The sequence below is a fragment of the Tachysurus vachellii genome, chromosome 24 (genome assembly GCF_030014155.1).
Source record: "Tachysurus vachellii isolate PV-2020 chromosome 24, HZAU_Pvac_v1, whole genome shotgun sequence".
In the NCBI taxonomy this organism is placed as follows: Eukaryota; Metazoa; Chordata; class Actinopteri; order Siluriformes; family Bagridae; genus Tachysurus; species Tachysurus vachellii.
This window is the reverse complement of record NC_083483.1, coordinates 16061665-16078956: the sequence shown is the minus strand read 5'-3', so window position 1 is coordinate 16078956 and position 17292 is coordinate 16061665. Positions and strand designations below refer to the sequence as shown.

Genomic DNA, 17292 nt, shown 5'->3' with positions numbered 1-17292 from the left:
AAACTCATTGTTGCATTTCAGTTTTACTTCATTCATTATTCATCGCATAATTTATACGAGAGAATTTCATTTACACTTCCCTTGGTTTAGTTTTCAACATTTACGCCACAAAACCAAAATATCTCAATATTATCTCATGATACCTAAAAACATTTTTGTGTTACATGATATGTGTCATAATAAAAGTCTTTGTACTGTATGTTCTGCCTCCACAGTGCCTACATGACCCTCGTGTTCAACAGCCAAATAGCAAAGAAAGAAAAGTGAGTTAAAGAGTGTGTGCTTAAGATGTCTGTCTGATGATGATCTGCATAAACACAATTTTCTTTGCTTTAATAACTGAATTAGTCACTTAAACAAGCTGCATTTTTACCACCAGCACCACAATACATCAGAAATAACTGATCACAATATTGATATTCGAGCTCATATGTGATAATTAAAAGTTGCTGAACATAAAGAAATGAGACATGAATTCAAATATTTTGAACAGCGAACCTCTCAATGTTCAGGAAATGTAGATATTAGATTAATGAGAGAAAATAGCCATTAAAAATATGAAGTTTGTTTCTTACCGTGACTTTTAGACTCTTTTGTCTGACAAATGAGCAGAAAATAAAATGTGAAGAGGAGTGTTGCTGTGGATTTACATTGTCAGTTACATTCAGAGCACGTCTATTAAAATGCTGCTTTTATTTAAAAACCGAGAAAGGAAATAGCTTAGCAGGTGACGCTAACATTCTCAGCACATCCTGTGTGTAATCATGCTAGCTGGTTCAAGTCATGCATCTTTGCTGACATTTACTTCATTAACTGGTGATGTTTTTGTATTGTGTACTTGTGTATTTAATACCACAGCTGAATTGCTGCTGAAAAAAATGGATCACAACACAATGGTTCTCTAAAATCCTATAAAAACTAGAACAATTCTCATGTTATTAAAGAGAGCACAGTGTGTTAGCATGAGATTAAACGCAGTTCATGCACTTTGTACAGAGTCGTCTTAACACCTCAGTCCATATGTGTGAACACATGAACTCTCTGCTTCATCAACACCCAGTAGGACAATGTGTCAAACTGTTTAACTGTAAAACAAGAGCTAAAACACATTCTTATTATAATATGGATAATATAATATGTTTTCCTGTGCTCCTTAACATTAACTGGAACAGAAATGTTCAGTGCTGAAGTACTCACTCTCTCTCTCTCTCTCTCACTCATTTTCTACCGCTTATCCGAGTGCTGACGTACATTATTTTTAAATATGTTTTCCCCATGTTAATGTAAACCATACTTTAAATATGAAATAAAACTAATCAAGCCTACTGTATGTTAATTGTATGTATGGATTACTTACTGCCTCTTATTTGTGTGAGAAAAACTATGAGTGTATGAAAGTGTGAATAATCAAGTTTCAATACTGTGATGTTGCAGCAGAGGTTTGTCCTTTATTCATAATAACAGTCATGTGGTTACAGAATTCACACACAGAGTAAATATATTTAAATACTGACATCCAAAGTGACATCATATGTTTTATATGTTAATTTGCAGTGAGACAAAATAAAACAATGTATTTCAGTAGCTTTTGGCTGGTTAAAGTAGCTGTACTGTGATATATACATGTGCTTCATCCTGGTCAGAGTCACAGTGAGTCAGGAGTCTATTCCAGGATCACTGTGTGCCAATCAGGACGTCATGCTGTGTTTGACTAAAGCTCAGAACTCAGAGGAAAAACAAAGAAAACTGGCACCTCAACTCAGAATTCCTACTCAGAGAGTCAGGAGGGTCTCTTCATCCCAGAGTTTATCATATGACTTCAGACCAACATGGCCAGCATGGCAACTCACACCATCAGCACACGATACATTATATATTCATGATCAATAAACTTAGCTGAATGTATATCATTGTGATAAATGATCTGTTCAGAAATACAATGTGATTTGTATGTTCTAATGTGCTGAACTTTAAACATGTGTTGGGCTCTTTAAGAATGTCTTCCCACCCCCTGGGGGTGTAGGTAGCAAGAACACATGTGAGCCATGTTCGTATGTGATGCGTCTTATGTCGGACATGAGTTCTGTTAATAAAAGTTCTTCACCTTGACCACTGACTGTTTCTGTATCAATTATCGGAAAACAACACTGACTAACTGATGGCCCTAAAGGCACATCCCTAAAAACCCTACACCACAGGCGTAGAGTTCCTTTCTCCACCTGGTGGAGCTGACCGCTGGTGCTGGACGGCAGGCTCAGAATTTACACTGGGAATTTTGCAATGCTAGCCCGTGATAATCCAAGCCCCTCACTGCAGCAAGGAACGATCAGGCCCTTAGGAAAATCAGGGCTGTTAAAAAAAAAAAAAATACGTCCTTTTCTTCTCTGTGGCAAGCAATGCAGCCATGGAATGGCCGATGGCATGGTCCGTCTGCTTTGTGGCACAGAGGACATAATCGGCTCTCTAGAGAGGTGAGTACATGCCATGATAAAGAAGAGAAGACCCTATTCTTTATATATCTTGTTTTGTACTTGTCTCAGACAAGTCAAGAGACAACTGACACCAATAGACACAGAGCGCTTCCTAAAGACAAAGAAGCTGGAGTCATGCGATGTACATGCCCTTATATGGTCTTCCTTGTCACGCTGTGCTTCGTCACATGATTTATTGGCTAAGGAGATCATTAATTTATTAATATTAAGGTACTGTTGGGGGGCACGGTGCCTTAGTGGTTAGCACGTTCGCCTCACACCTCCAGGGTTGGGGGTCGATTCCTGCCTCCGCCTTGTGTGTGTGGAGTTTGCATGTTCTCCCCGTGCCTCGGGGGTTTCCTCCAGGTACTCTGGTTTCCTCCCCCGGTCCAAAGACATAGGTAGTTTGAATAAGCGGTAGAAAATGAATGAATGAATGAAAAGTACTGTTGGAGTTACAGCTGTGTATTTTTTTCATTTCAATTCAAGTTTATTTGTATAGCACTCATTACAACTGACATTGTCTCAAAGCAGCTTTACAGAACATAAACACAGAACAAAAAGTTAATATAAATAATAATATAAATATTAATAGAATACAAAATCTCAAGATTAATATTAGATGTATTTAAATGTTTTTGTATTTATCCCCAATGAGCAAGTCTGAGGTGACTCAGGTGACTGTGGGGAGGAAAAACTCCCTTAGATGGTAAATGAAGAAACCTTGAGAGGAACCAGACTCAAAGGGGAACCTCATCCTCATCTGGGTGACACTGGGGGTGTGATTATAAATCTACAGGCAAGCAAATGTTGTATTGATGTAAAAGTCTAACTGGAGCTGGTAGATCTCTAGATGTCTCAGGATTCACACAGAGTCAGCCTCATTGTATTGTAGCACATTTTCATATAAAACATTTATTATTAAATTAGTATTTAATCTAGTGGTGGTTTTGGGATCAAAATGCTCACTGCAATATTCTCATAGTCAGAGGATGTGGGCAAGTCAGCAGGAGGACTGGGATGAAAAATCTGTGAAAAACCAAAGAGGTCACACCTTGTTGTATCTATAAATATCTAAAACATTGTACAAAGCTCACATTGTAAAAAGTTGCATTTAATGTGACAGACTTACAACAATGAAATATTTTTCATTTAGACCATCATCATCAAAGATATTAAAAATAACTGTCTTTTTGAGTAAACACTTACTGCAAGTGTGTGATACACATCATCAACTGCCTGGCTTGTGGAGTCTAGAGCTGCATACGTGTCATCTTTAGCACTCGGCCCAGTGTTCTGCAGAGAGGAGGAGTGGAGAACATGATTAGGTTCTGCAGAAGATTTACAGTAAGTCACCACTGTTATTAGACAATTCAAGCCAAGTCAAAAGGCTTTTATTGTCATTTAAACCATATATAACCTTGTATTATTTGTTAGACTGTATATTTATAATCACACCCTCCAGTGTCACCCATATGTGGTGGTTCTCTCAAGGTTTCTTCCTTTACCATCTAAGGGAGTTTTTTCTCCCCACAGTCACCTGAGTCACCTCAGACTTACATAAATACATACACATTTACATTACATTTACAGCATTTGGCAGACGCCCTTATCCAGAGCGACATACATAAGTGCTTAAATCTCTAACACTGAATACATTAATGCTGGCTCACTAAGTTACATACTTAAGATACCATGAGTTTAAAACATTTGTTCAAAGTTACAATGAAAAAGTGTCAAAGGTGTTTTTTTTTTTTAAATGCAAAAGATTCCTGAATAATTCCTGAATGTTTCCTGAATAAGTAAGTCTTCAACCGCCGCTTGAAAATAGCCAGTGACTCAGCTGTCCGGACCTCTAGGGGAAGTTCATTCCACCACCTTGGTGCCAGTACAGAGAAGAGTCTTGTAGTATACTTGCCTCTTACCCTGAGAGATGGTGGAACCAGTCGAGCAGTGCTGGTAGATCGGAGGGTGTGGGGTGCAGTGCGAGGAGTGATGAGGGCTTTGAGGTAAGAGGGAGCTGGTCCATTTTTGGCTTTGTAGGCCAGCATCAGTGTTTTGAATCTGATGTGTGCAGCTACCAGAAGCCAGTGGAGGGATCGCAGCAGCGGGGTGGTATGGAGAACTTTGGCAGGTTGAAAACAAGCCGGGCAGCTGCATTTTGGATCATTTGCAGAGGACGGATTGCGTTCATATGTAGACCTGCCAGCAGTGCATTGTAGTAATCCAGTCTAGAAATGACAAGAGACTGAACAAGTACCTGAGCAGCCTGTGTGGACAGAAATGGCCGAATCCTTCTAATGTTGTAGAGAAGAAACCGACATGAGCGAGTCACATTAGCAACATGAGAGGAAAAGGACATTTGATTGTCCATGGTTACCCCAAGGTTGTGAGCTGTGGCTGAAGGGGCGATCAGATCGTGTGCAAGGATATAGCAAGATCATGACCTGGGGATGAATCACCTGGGATGAACAGCAGTTCAGTTTTGCTAGGATTGAGCTTTAACTGATGAGCAGTCATCCATGATGATATTTCTTCCAGACATGCTGAGATCCGGTCAGAAGCTGTGGTATCTGAAGGTGGGAAAGAGAAGATAAGTTGTGTATCATCAGCATAGCAGTTGTAAGAGAACCCATGTGAGGAAATAACTTCACCAAGAGAGCGAGTATAGAGGGAGAAAAGAAGAGGACCAAGTACTGAGCCCTGTGGGACACCAGTGGAGAGTCTGCGTGGAGCAGATATCACTCCCCTCCATGTTACCTGATACACATTATGAACTAAATCTATCTAATATTAATCTTGAATTTTGCATTCTATTAATCTTTATATTATTCTTTATACTAACCTTTTGCTAACTAAGCTGCTTTGAGACAATGTCAATTGTAAAAAAGCGCTATACAAATAAACTTGAATTGAATTGAATTGAATATAACTTGCAGTACACAGTGAAATGAGACAACGTTTCTCCAGGACCATGTTGCTACATGAAACAAAGACAGAGCTAAGGGCTTAGTGAGTAGTCCCAGCCATCAGTGTGAATACTGTATGTTTAATCAATATTCCATGTGCAGAAATACTGTAATGAACACACTATTATATCAGCAGTTACATGGGTTATTGTAATGTGTCATGCAAAACAGCAATCGACTGAAATGTGAGACAGCATGTGCAAAGAGCAAAACAGTGTGCAAAACAGCATGTAAACATTGATATGGTGGTGTTGTAGACATGGATGTATATTGGAAGAGTGCGTATTTGTTGTAGGTCATTGCAGCAGTCCCTCTGTAAAATGTTGCCTTCATAGGAAGTAGAGATGCTGTTGGGCTTTCTTGGTGATGGAGCTGGAGTTGAATCACCAGGTGAAGTTCTCTGCTAGATGAACACCAATAAATTTGCTACTCTTGATGATCTCTGCAGGTGATTTGTCAATGTTCACTGGAGAGTGGTCACTCTGTGCTCTTTTGAAATCAACAACCATCTCATTATTTTTTCAACATACAGAGACCGGTTGTTGGCTCTATACCAGACAGTTAGCTGTTGCACCTCCTCTCTGTATGCTGACTCATTGTTCTTGCTGATGAGACCCACCACGATCATGTCATCTGCAAACTTGATGATATTTTTCGATCAGTGCGTTGCTACACAGTCGTGAGTCAGCAAGGTGAAGAGTAGTGTGCTGAGCATGCTGCACTGAGGGGCTCCAGTGCTCAGTGTGGTGGTGCTGGAGATGCTGTTCCCGATCTGACTAAGGTCTCTGAGGGACGAAGTTGGTTGTCATGAGGCACATAGGCACAACAGCGCTGTTCAGGGAAATGTTGAAGATGTCAGTGAAGATCTCAGTGGGTTAACTCTGCATAGAGTTCTCCTTACACCGACCGTGGATAGACAGAGTACCTGAGCGTTAGGGGGAGGGATAGTCTTCCTTGCCACTTTGTTGTTCTGCACCTCAAACTGAGCATAGAAGTCATTCAGTGCATTTGGGAGCCAGGCATCACTATCACAGGCAGGTAATTCATGATTGACTGTATGACCTGCCACATGCGGCAGGTGTCTCCGCTGTCCTAGAAGTGGCTGTGGATTGTCTGGGCTTTTGCTGGGTTTGGCCCTTGCAGTTCTTAGGGCTGCCCTGTCCCATGCTCTGAAGGCTAGGTCTCTAGACGTGCAGTGCACGCACTTTAGCAGTCATCCACAACTTCTGGTTGGAGCTTGTAGTTATGGTCTTTGAGACGGTCACTGATGTAACTGGTCACTGCTGACGTGTACTCCTCCAAGTTGATGGAGTCGCCGTAGGTTGCAGCCTCCCTGAAGATGTTCCAGTCAGTGCACTCAAAGCAGTCTTGAAGAGCAGAGGTGGCTCCTGCTGGCCAGGTTTAACCTGCTTCAGAACCGGTTTAAAGGATCTGACGAGTGGTCTGTATGCTGAAATTAGCATAACAGAGATGTGGTCTGAATAGCCGAGGTGGGGCGGGCTTCCACACGATACGCGCCCAGAATGTTGTGTAAACAAGATCCAGTGTGTCTTTGCAAAGTCCACATACTGATGGAATTTACGGAAACTTGAGATTTGCATGATTGAAATCTCCGGCAATGATAAACAGTCCATTGGGCTGAACATTCTGCAGATCGCTAATAGCACCATAGAGTTCACATAGAGCCTATTTAGCATTAGCGCTGTGGGGAATTTACACGACAATGAAAACCGTGGTGAAATCCCGTAGTAAATAAAATAACCTGCATCTAACAGTCACAAACTCTATTAACAATGAACAGTAACTAGAAACAAGCACAGAGTTCTTGCACCATTCTGTGTTTATGTAAACACACAAACCACCACCAAGAGCCTTAATGCACAGAGCTGCATTTTTGTTGGTGTAAAATGTTATTATGAACAAAGCAGCCACCTGATGGACATTTCTATAATAACTTACCTGATTGTCACCTTTATCTACCTTCTTCTTCTGTCTCTTGCTTCTGCTTACACAAAGACAAATATTTACCCACCATCAGCATCTTCAGAGTCATTAGTGATAAATTTATCAGCACAAATATTCTCACCTCAGCCAGAAAAGTGCAGAGAGGAAAGCTGCAAGCCCAAAAAGTCCAAGTCCAACAGACACATACACAATCACAATCACAGTACCTGCTGGTACAAACACACAGACACACACACAAACACACACAAACACAGATTTATTCAAAATCTCACCCACAGTGCATTATGTAGAACAGAGCAGTGATCACACAGCAATGATAAATCATCACCCTCACCATTAATAGTGACAGACACTGCAGCTGATCTCTCAGAGCCGTGTTTATTCTGAGCCTCACAGTAATACTGTCCACTCGGTACAGCTCTGTAACTCTGTCCAGATCCTACAGGTGATGATTCATTCACCTTAAACCAGGTGTAGAGGATCTAAAATGAACAGGATGATAACACGTTAAAGTAAATCTGTAAAAGTTTTATCTCTAATTGAGAAAATCTTCAGATTTAACTTACACAGAACATTCAGAGTCACACTGTTGGAGTCCTGATGTCCAACTTTATTACTGCTCTTGGACTTGTACTCTCCACTGTCCTCAGAGCTGATCTTGGAGATGTTGTAGGTCTTTTCATTTCCTACTGATGTCTTCCCCTTAAACCAGGTGTAGCTCTGTACAGGTGGGTTAGCATCACTGCTACAGGTCAGAGTCACTGAACTGCCCTCCACTATCTCACCAGAGGGACTGATGGACACTGAGACATTCTTTGGACGATCTAGAGTTCCATGACCAGAGTGAAGCAGTTCATGGTCATAATTAATGCTTTTTTTCTGTCTTTCATCAATAACTGAATGCAGTTTATAACTATTTTTTTGCCCCTTTTTATTATCACATTTGGTTCTATATTTTATTTGAATCTTTTTATTGCGATAAATCAGGGACACCTTTGTGTAATTGGCTGTATTTCTTTCCTTTGGTGTCAGAATGGGATTCGACAGAGTTTTTATTTACTTTTCTTAAATTCTTAGAACTAAAATTAAAACTCCTTCAAGATGCAAATCACACATCAATAATAATATTATTAACTCCAACACCACTATAACAAATCACCAGGGGCAGGTTGAGTTCCTGCTCAATTCTATAAGTATTTTAGGACAACAGTTCATTAGAATTGCAGAAGAAATAAAGAAATAACCGGTGAATTTACCACCACACATGAATTCACTTTCATAAACCAAAAAACAAATAAACTATTTGCTCTAATTATTACTCTATTTCACTAATCAACACAAATATGAAATTGCTTCCAGAATTAATTAATAAATTTAGTTAATACAACAATAATACAACATTTTTATTGTAAGTATTAATATAAAAATAGAATAAAAAATAAAATAAAATAAATAATAAAAAATAAAATAAAATAGAATTTTAAATATTTATTTAAATATAAGAGGATTTGGATCTTCCCCTTTTGCTTTAATGACAGTTTGCACTCGGGTTGGCATGGACTCTACAAGTTTTTTATAAAACATTCTGATAACGTTTTAGATCAAATCTATGGGACTGTCATCTGATCTCAGGCTTCAAGCTATGTATGTCATAGTCAATGTCATTATGTGTTTTCTTTACTTACATCAGTACTTTATTGTGTTTTCCTTTATTAACTATCAGGTTAAAAAAGTATATATAAGAAGGTAAATAAAGCTCACATCTAACTCTGAGAGTTTGATCAGGAGAGTGGAGATGTTCATATCCTCTTACAGCACAGCTATAACTGCCTGCATCCTCACTGCTGACCGACTGCAGATGGACTTCATTGTTCTTCTTTGTATTTGTGATTAAATTTCTGCTGTTTTTGTACCAGATGAATGTTGGATCAGTCAGATTGCAGGTGGTTTTACAGGTCAGAACGACTGATTGTCCTTCTGTCACTTCTGCAGGAGCGATCTGAAGATCAAGATCTTAAACAAGAGAAACGTTAAATCATGAAAGCCGTCCTGAAGCCAGTAGAGCGTCTACTTCTAAAACTCTGCTCTCAAAGTGGTTTTCTATCTGGAGTCTAGTCACTATTTACCAGCCCCTTAATGATCAGATCAATCAGACAAAACACTTTGTACTTTGACAGAAAAACGTCATTGGGCATCAAGGCAGGATACACCCTGGACGGAGTGCCAACCCATCGCAGAGCACACACACACACTCATTCACTCACGCAATCACACACTACAGACAATTTTCCAGAGATGCCAATCAACCTACCATGCATGTATTTGGACCGGGGGAGGAAACCGGAGTACCCGAAGAAAACCCCCGAGGCATGAGGAGAACATGCAAACTCCACAAACACAAAGCGGAGGCGGGAATCGAACCCCCAACCCTGGAGGTGTGAGGCAAACGTGCTCACAACTAAATTGTGTTGTAATTATATAAAAAAGATGCTTTTCTTTACCTGTAACACTGACTGTAACTCCAGGTTTACACAGGTATCTTTCTTTCCCTTCATTTGTTCTGATTATGAAGTAGTACATCTGTTCATCTGTTTTCTTCACATCACTCAGTCTGAGGGGGAAGTGATTCTGTACATCTGTTAAATACATCACTCTTCCTGAGTAACGTGGTTCATTATACAGATCAGTCCACTCTTTACCCTTAATTGGGTTTATTACCCAAAACCTCTTTGTCACTGTAAGACCTGGTGGGTGTGTGTAAGTGACGTTCATAATCACTGTAGATCCTTTTAAAGCACAGAGACTAAGTTGGCTGTATTTCACACTCCATTTATTCCCAAGAGCTGAAACATGATACATAAAAGAGGTGATTAGAGATTATTATCCTGAACCCCATCAAACACTCAGTTGATCCTTTATTCACAGAGAAATAAAACAGCAGGCATATATTTTTTTTTGTATTTTACTCATGATTCTTAAATTGACCTTAAGAACAAGCACAGATTTGATGATTAAATCAGCCTGTACTGTCTCCAGTGTGTGTGACCGTGATAATATAAAGGTAAGACTCACCTGTGATCATGAGGACAAAGATCAGACAGAGAAGATGGTTTAAGGGACATCATTCTTCTATAAAGATTCTATATACAAACTAAAATATAAAATAATCAACTTCAGTAAGGTGGAGCCAGTAAGTTTGCTTCATCACACTACTCCATCACTTACACCAGTTTACACCACACACACTGTCTGTCATTTCTTACATAATAATCATACTATATTCTACCAATAATAGGAGACTCTTTAGACATTTACAGAAATATTAATAAATCACTGTACATGAACATTCACAAGCTACAAATTAAAATCTGTGCATGAATTCACTGATACCAGCTCTGTTCAGAGCAACTAATGAATGATTCAAATGTGTTTAATTGTCATGCACTAATTACAGATTAATAGATTTAGCAGAATCTGATATTTGAAGGAGAGATTTTCTAAACACATCTAAAGTTAAACACAAGACATTAAATTAAAGTATTCCAAGATGGCAGTGCGGCAGTAACACGCAGCGGCCACTCCGGATTCAATATGGTGTATTTACGTTTTTTAAGGTTTTATTTGCAATTTTTAGCCCAACTACTGCTTGTACATGGACACCATAGACAGCGGTGTTCATGTATACAACCACCAGGAACTAATGAAGTACAGAAATCTTGCAACAACGGACCTGCACGATGATGTACTGGATAGGCTTCGTGACCTCGGCTTCCGGAAGCGCAGTAAGCGGGCGGGTGTCCGTGTTAGGCTAAAAACGACGCCGCCATTCAGCTGGACGGGCTAACTTCATTTAGAGCCGACAGAAATCTGTGCAGTAAGACTCGCGGTGGTGGTGTGTGTGTTTATATCAACACGGATTGGTGCAAGAACTCTGTGCTTGTTTCTACTTACTGCTCATCGTCAGTGGAGTTTGTTACTGTTAGATGCAGGCCATTTTATTTACCACAGGAATTTACTACTGTTTACATTGTCGGAGTTTACATTCCTCCTAGCGCTAATGCTAAAGAGGCGCTAAGTGAGCTATACGGAGCTATTAGCGACCTACAGAATGTTCACCCCGACGGACTGTTTATCATCGCCGGAGATTTCAATCATGCAAATCTTAAGTCAGTGTTCCCTTAATTCCATCAACATGTGGACTTTGCTACTAGAGGTGAAAAAACGCTGGACCTTGTTTACACAAACATTCCCGGCGCGTACCGTGCAGAGCCCCGGCCCCACCTCAGCTACTCAGAGTGCACTGACTGGAGCATCTTCAGGGAGGCTGCAACCAACAGCGACCCGTCAACTTGGAGGAGTACACATCAACAGTGACCAGTTGCATTGGGAAGTGCATTGATGACGTGACCATCTCCAAAACCATCACGACACGCTCCAACCAGAAGCCGTGGATGACTGCTAACATGCATGCGCTGCTGAGGATTAGAGACCTAGCCTTCAGAAAAGGGGACAGGGCGGCCCTAAGAACAGCAAGGGCCAAACTGTCCCGAGCCATCAAAGGGGCAAAGCGCGCACACGCCCAAACAATCCACAGCCACTTCCAAGACAGCAGAGACACATGGCGCATGTGGCAGGGCATACAGGCTTTCACGAACTACAAGACAGCTTCACCTGCTTGAGATAGTGACGCCTCCCTCCCAGATGCGCTGAACAAATTCTACTCTCGGTTTGAGGTGCAGAACAACGTAGCGTCAAAGAAGACCATCCCTCCCCCCAACGATCAGGTACTCTGTCTATCCACGGCCGAAGTGAGAAGAACCCACGGAAGGCTGCTGGACCAGACAACATTCCTGGCAGGGTACTCAGGGAATGTGCAGAACAGCTAGCGGATGTCTTTACTGACATCTTCAACATTTCCCTGAGCAGCGTTGTTGTTCCTATGTGCCTCAAAACTACCACCATTGTTCCTGTCCCAAAGAAGTCTACAGTGTCCTGCCTCAATGACTATCGTCCCATTGCACTCACACCCATAGTCATGAAGTGCTTTGAGAAGCTCGTCATGAGGCACATCAAGACCCAGTTACCGCCCTCACTGGACCCCCTACAGTTCGCGTATCGTCCAAACCGCTTCACAGACGATGCCATTGCCACAGATCTCCATTTAGCCCTCACCCACCTGGACAATAAAGACACTTATGTACGAATGCTGTTCATAGACTTTAGTTCAGCATTCAACACAATCATCACCTGATTGGGAAGCACCTGATTGGGAAGCTGAGCCTGCTGGGACTAAACACCTCCCTCTGCAACTGGATCCTGGTCTTCCTGACTGGGAGACTTCAGTCAGTCCAGATCGGGAACAGCATCTCCAGCACCACCACACTGAACCCTGGAGCCCCTTAGGGCTGTGTGCTCAGTCCACTGCTGTTCACCATGCTGACTTACGACTGTGCTGCAATGCACAGATCGAACCATATCATCAAGTTCGCCGATGACACGACTGTGGTGGGTCTCATCAACAAGAACGACGAGTCAGCATACAGGGAGGAGGTGCAACAGCTAACTGCCTGGTGTAGAGCCAACAACCTTTCTCTGAATGTGGATAAAACTAAAAAGATGGTTGTGGACTTCATCTAGTGGAGAACCTCACTTGGTCACTCAACACCAGCTCCATCACCAAGAAAGCCCAGCAGCGTCTCTACTTCCTACGAAGGCTGAGAAAGGCACATCTCCCTCCCCCCATCCTGACCATGTTTTACAGAGGGACCATTGAGAGCATCCTGAGTAGCTGCATCACTGTCTGGTTTGGGAACTGTACCATCTCGGATCGCAAGAACATGCAGCGGATAGTGAGGACAGCGGAGAAGATCATTGGGGTCCCTCTTCCCTCTATCATGGACACTTACCCAACACGCTGCATCCGCAAAGCCAACAGCATTGTGGATGACCCCACACACCCCTCACACATTCTTCACCCTCCTGCCGTCTGTAAAAAGGTACCGAAGCATTTGGGCCCTCACGACCAGACTGTGTAACAGTTTCTTCCCACAAGCCATCAGACTTCTCAATAACTGAACTGAACTGTACTGAGCACAACATACACACGCATCATCTGTGACTGCACAGACCTACACAAAACACACACACTGACACATCAAACTGTTAACATGTTGCTTTGCACACTTTCTTGCTCTTTTGCACAAACTGTCCAACATTTCAGCCATTTTGCACATTCATTCATTCATTCATTCATTCATTTTCTACCGCTTATCCGAACTACCTCGGGTCACGGGGAGCCTGTGCCTATCTCAGGCGTCATCGGGCATCAAGGCAGGATACACCCTGGACGGAGTGCCAACCCATCACAGGGCACACACACACTCATTCACTCACGCAATCACGCACTAGGGACAATTTTCACGCACTAGGGACAGAGATGCCAATCAACCTACCATGCATGTCTTTGGACCGGGGGAGGAAACCGGAGTACCCGGAGTACCCTGAGGCACACACACTCCACACACACAAGGTGGAGGCGGGAATCGAACCCCGACCCTGTAGGTGTGAGGCGAACGTGCTAACTACTAAGCCACCGTGCCTCCATTTTGCACATACTATACAATATTTCAGTCATTTACTGTTTTTGCAAAATTCTATATATTATCTCAAGGACCTGCTGCTAAAAAACTGTTTATTCTGATGTTACTGCACAAAATATTGTTTGAACATTCAGTATTCACACACAGTATTTACACTGGTCGGTCAGCGCTGCTTCTGTTTACTGTTTATTGTCCCTTGTGTATTGTATTTTTTGTACTTTTAGTATTGTCTTGTAACCTTTTGTCTTTGTCCTGCACTGTCTTTTGTCCTGCATTGTCTTGTCTGTCTTGTTTGTCTTGTCCTGCACTGTTTGCACTAAGTTGCACAGTTGTACTATATGTGGCTAGGACTAACTTACAAGTCCTTAGCCCTGTCTTTGTTTTATGTAGCACCAAAATCCTGGAGAAACTTTGTCTCATTTCGCTATGTACCGCAACAGCTATATATGGTTGAAATTACAATAAAAGCTTCTTGACTTGACTTGAAGTTAATCACAAAGCCAGATCAAAATACCCTCGCTTTAAAGTTTACATGTGTTTCTATGGACTTAAAGTGACTTATTCCTGTGCATGAGCGTGTTTGTATATTTAGAACTACTCCTGAGCTGAAACCCCTAGTGGTAGGAAAGTGTAATGACAGTAAACTGATTATAAGTAGACTTCAGCAGACGACTGTGCTCTTGATGGAAAGTTGTTGACCATAGATGGTGATGTGGAAATGAATGTGGTTGTGCTGAAGCAGAGCAGCTTAGAATGTGTGTGATTTATCAACGTCCATTACATACTGCTCTGTGATCAATGACAATTTCTTTATGTATCCTGCAGCTTCTTTATTTCGTCCTGCTCTTCATTAGCATTATAACTAGTGCATGATGTTATGTAAATATACAATACAATACAATACAATATTAATATGCATCACAATTCATCCTCTTACAGTCTACTGTGCACTTAAACTACTACAATTACATAGAATTGACTACTGGGACACATTCAAATGTCATGTAATGGAAAAAAATGTTGCATTTCAGTTTTATTCATTATTCATCACATAATTTATATGAGAGAATTTCATTTACTCTTCCCTTGGTTTAGTTTTCAACATTTACGCCGTTTGGTTGAATTTGGCAAAGAAAAATGTCACACAACCAAAATATCTCAATATAATCTCATGATACCTAAAAACATTTTTGTGTTACATGATATGTGTCATAATAAAAGTCTTTGTACTGTATGTTCTGCCTCCACAGTGCCTATATGACCCTCATGTTCAACAGCAAAATAGAAAGAAAAGTGTGAGTTAAAGAGTGTGTATATATCAGAAATAACTGATCACAATATTGATATTCGAGCTCATATGCGATAAATAGAAGCTGCTGAACATAAAGAAATGATTTGTGAATTTAAATATTTTGAACAGCGAGCCTGTCAATGTTCAGGAAATGTAGATATTAGATTAATGAGAGAAAATAGGCATTAAAAATATGAAGTTTGTTTCTTACCGTGACTTTTAGACTCTTGTGTCTGACAACTGAGCAGAAAATAAAGTGTGAAGAGGAGTGTGTGCGATTAACAAGTGTTGCTGTTGTCTTCCTTCTCTTTCTGCTGAAGTCACTTCCTAAAAAATGAAGAAAATATGAGAGAAAACATTTGTTCATCTGTTCAAATAATATATAATAAAAAACATGCTGAAAATATTATTAAATATTTTATTAATATAAATATTCAGCTTCATGACTGAATGATATCCTATACTATAAAGTGCTCTTTGTAACAGATTTGTCACCATTTCCTTCTTCTTTATGCTACAACTGTGGGTTTACATTATCAGTTACATTCAGAGCACGTCTATTAAAAAGCTGCTTTTATTTAAAAACCAAGAAATGAAAGCGCTTAGCTTGTGACACTAACATGCCCAGCACATCCTGTGTGTAATCATGCTAGCTGGTTCAAGTCATGCATCTTTGTGATGTTTTTGTATTGTGATTCGTCTTAACACCTCAGTCCATATGTGTGAACACATGAACTCTCTGCTTCATCAACACCCAGTAGGACAATGTGTCAAACTGTTTAACTGTAAAACAAGAGCTAAAACACACTCTTATTATTATTATTATTATTATTATTATTATTATTATTATTATTATTATTATTATTATTATATTTTCCTGTGCTCCTTAACATTAACTGTGTTGATAGAAATTGTAGGAGTGAAGTAACTACCATACCACCTGCATCTGGTTATCCTTAAGTGACAACCTCATCCAATTCAATAAAGAAACAAAGTGAAATGAATGCAGCAAAAAGAGAAAATCGAAATAAAAGACATCAAAGACAAAGCAAGGAAGAAGGAAGCTAGTAATAAACTAGAGGAAATGGGGAAACTGTTGAATGAAATAAAGAAATTGAATGTATCTGATTAAACTGTGAAGAAGAGATCCATTAGGAAACTGGTTCAACAACCGGAGGAACAGACACTGTACCTAAACAGTTGGATAAAGACTTATCTTGCTGAAAGAAGATTATAGAATTGTTAAAAGTTTTCTTTTCCATTTTATAGAACGATACGTTTCCTTTACCTTTTATATGAACTCATGTAAACTTTTGTATGCTCATGAAATGATATAATGTTCAGTAGCATGTTTAAATGTCAAGATTGAGAGTAACATTGAAAGCTTGATCTGAAATCATAACGTTTCATAACCACAGCTTAAAAACACACAGTCAGCAGCATAAAAACACACAGTCAGCAGCATAAAGACACACAGTCAGCAGCGGCAAATATCCTAAAGAGACTTGACAGAAACATAAAGATTCTAAGAAGCCTGACAGGATGCTGACAGAGGCATAATGGTGTTAAAGATTCATACTAATAAATGGTATGAAAAGGTTTTTTGATCCAGTTATTAGTGTGCATTCACCTAGTGGCAAGCTTAGTGTGTTATACTCAGTAATGGCTAATAGTGGGTGCATCAAAGAACAAACGCAAGCTTAGACTTGGAGAGTGTTTCTTGGTTTGTTATAATCTTTGCATTTTAATTACATTTGGTTATTTGAAGGAGATTTTATTTGTAATTTTCTTTTTATTTTACTTTACATATATTACACACATTTATCTGTATTACATTGCTTTTAATAAAAACAAGGCCTCCCATTGTGAGGATCCTGAAAGACAAAAAGGTCTAAGTCTGACTTCTTCATTTAAAGATTCAAACAATAGATTAGATAAAAGAACTTGAAGAGGATCCTTTGTTGACTTCGAAGGACACCTGTGTTCAAGGTTAGACC

At 40.2% G+C, this 17292-nt stretch overlaps 1 protein-coding gene across 1 annotated transcript; it reads right to left on the bottom strand.

Moving 5' to 3' along the window:
• Positions 1 to 3123: 3123 nt before the first annotated feature.
• Positions 3124 to 15954, bottom strand: LOC132839519 (sialoadhesin-like). The gene is made up of 11 exons (XM_060860541.1): positions 15916 to 15954; positions 15507 to 15622; positions 10478 to 10556; positions 9907 to 10248; positions 9167 to 9418; positions 8118 to 8229; positions 7740 to 7876; positions 7527 to 7614; positions 7400 to 7442; positions 3681 to 3767; positions 3124 to 3500 (listed from the first exon to the last, which is right to left on the bottom strand). The coding sequence occupies exons 3-11, from the start codon at positions 10485 to 10487 to the stop codon at positions 3405 to 3407; spliced, it is 1167 nt and encodes a 388-aa protein (XP_060716524.1). The 5' UTR covers positions 10488 to 10556; positions 15507 to 15622; positions 15916 to 15954; the 3' UTR covers positions 3124 to 3404.
• Positions 15955 to 17292: the final 1338 nt, after the last annotated feature.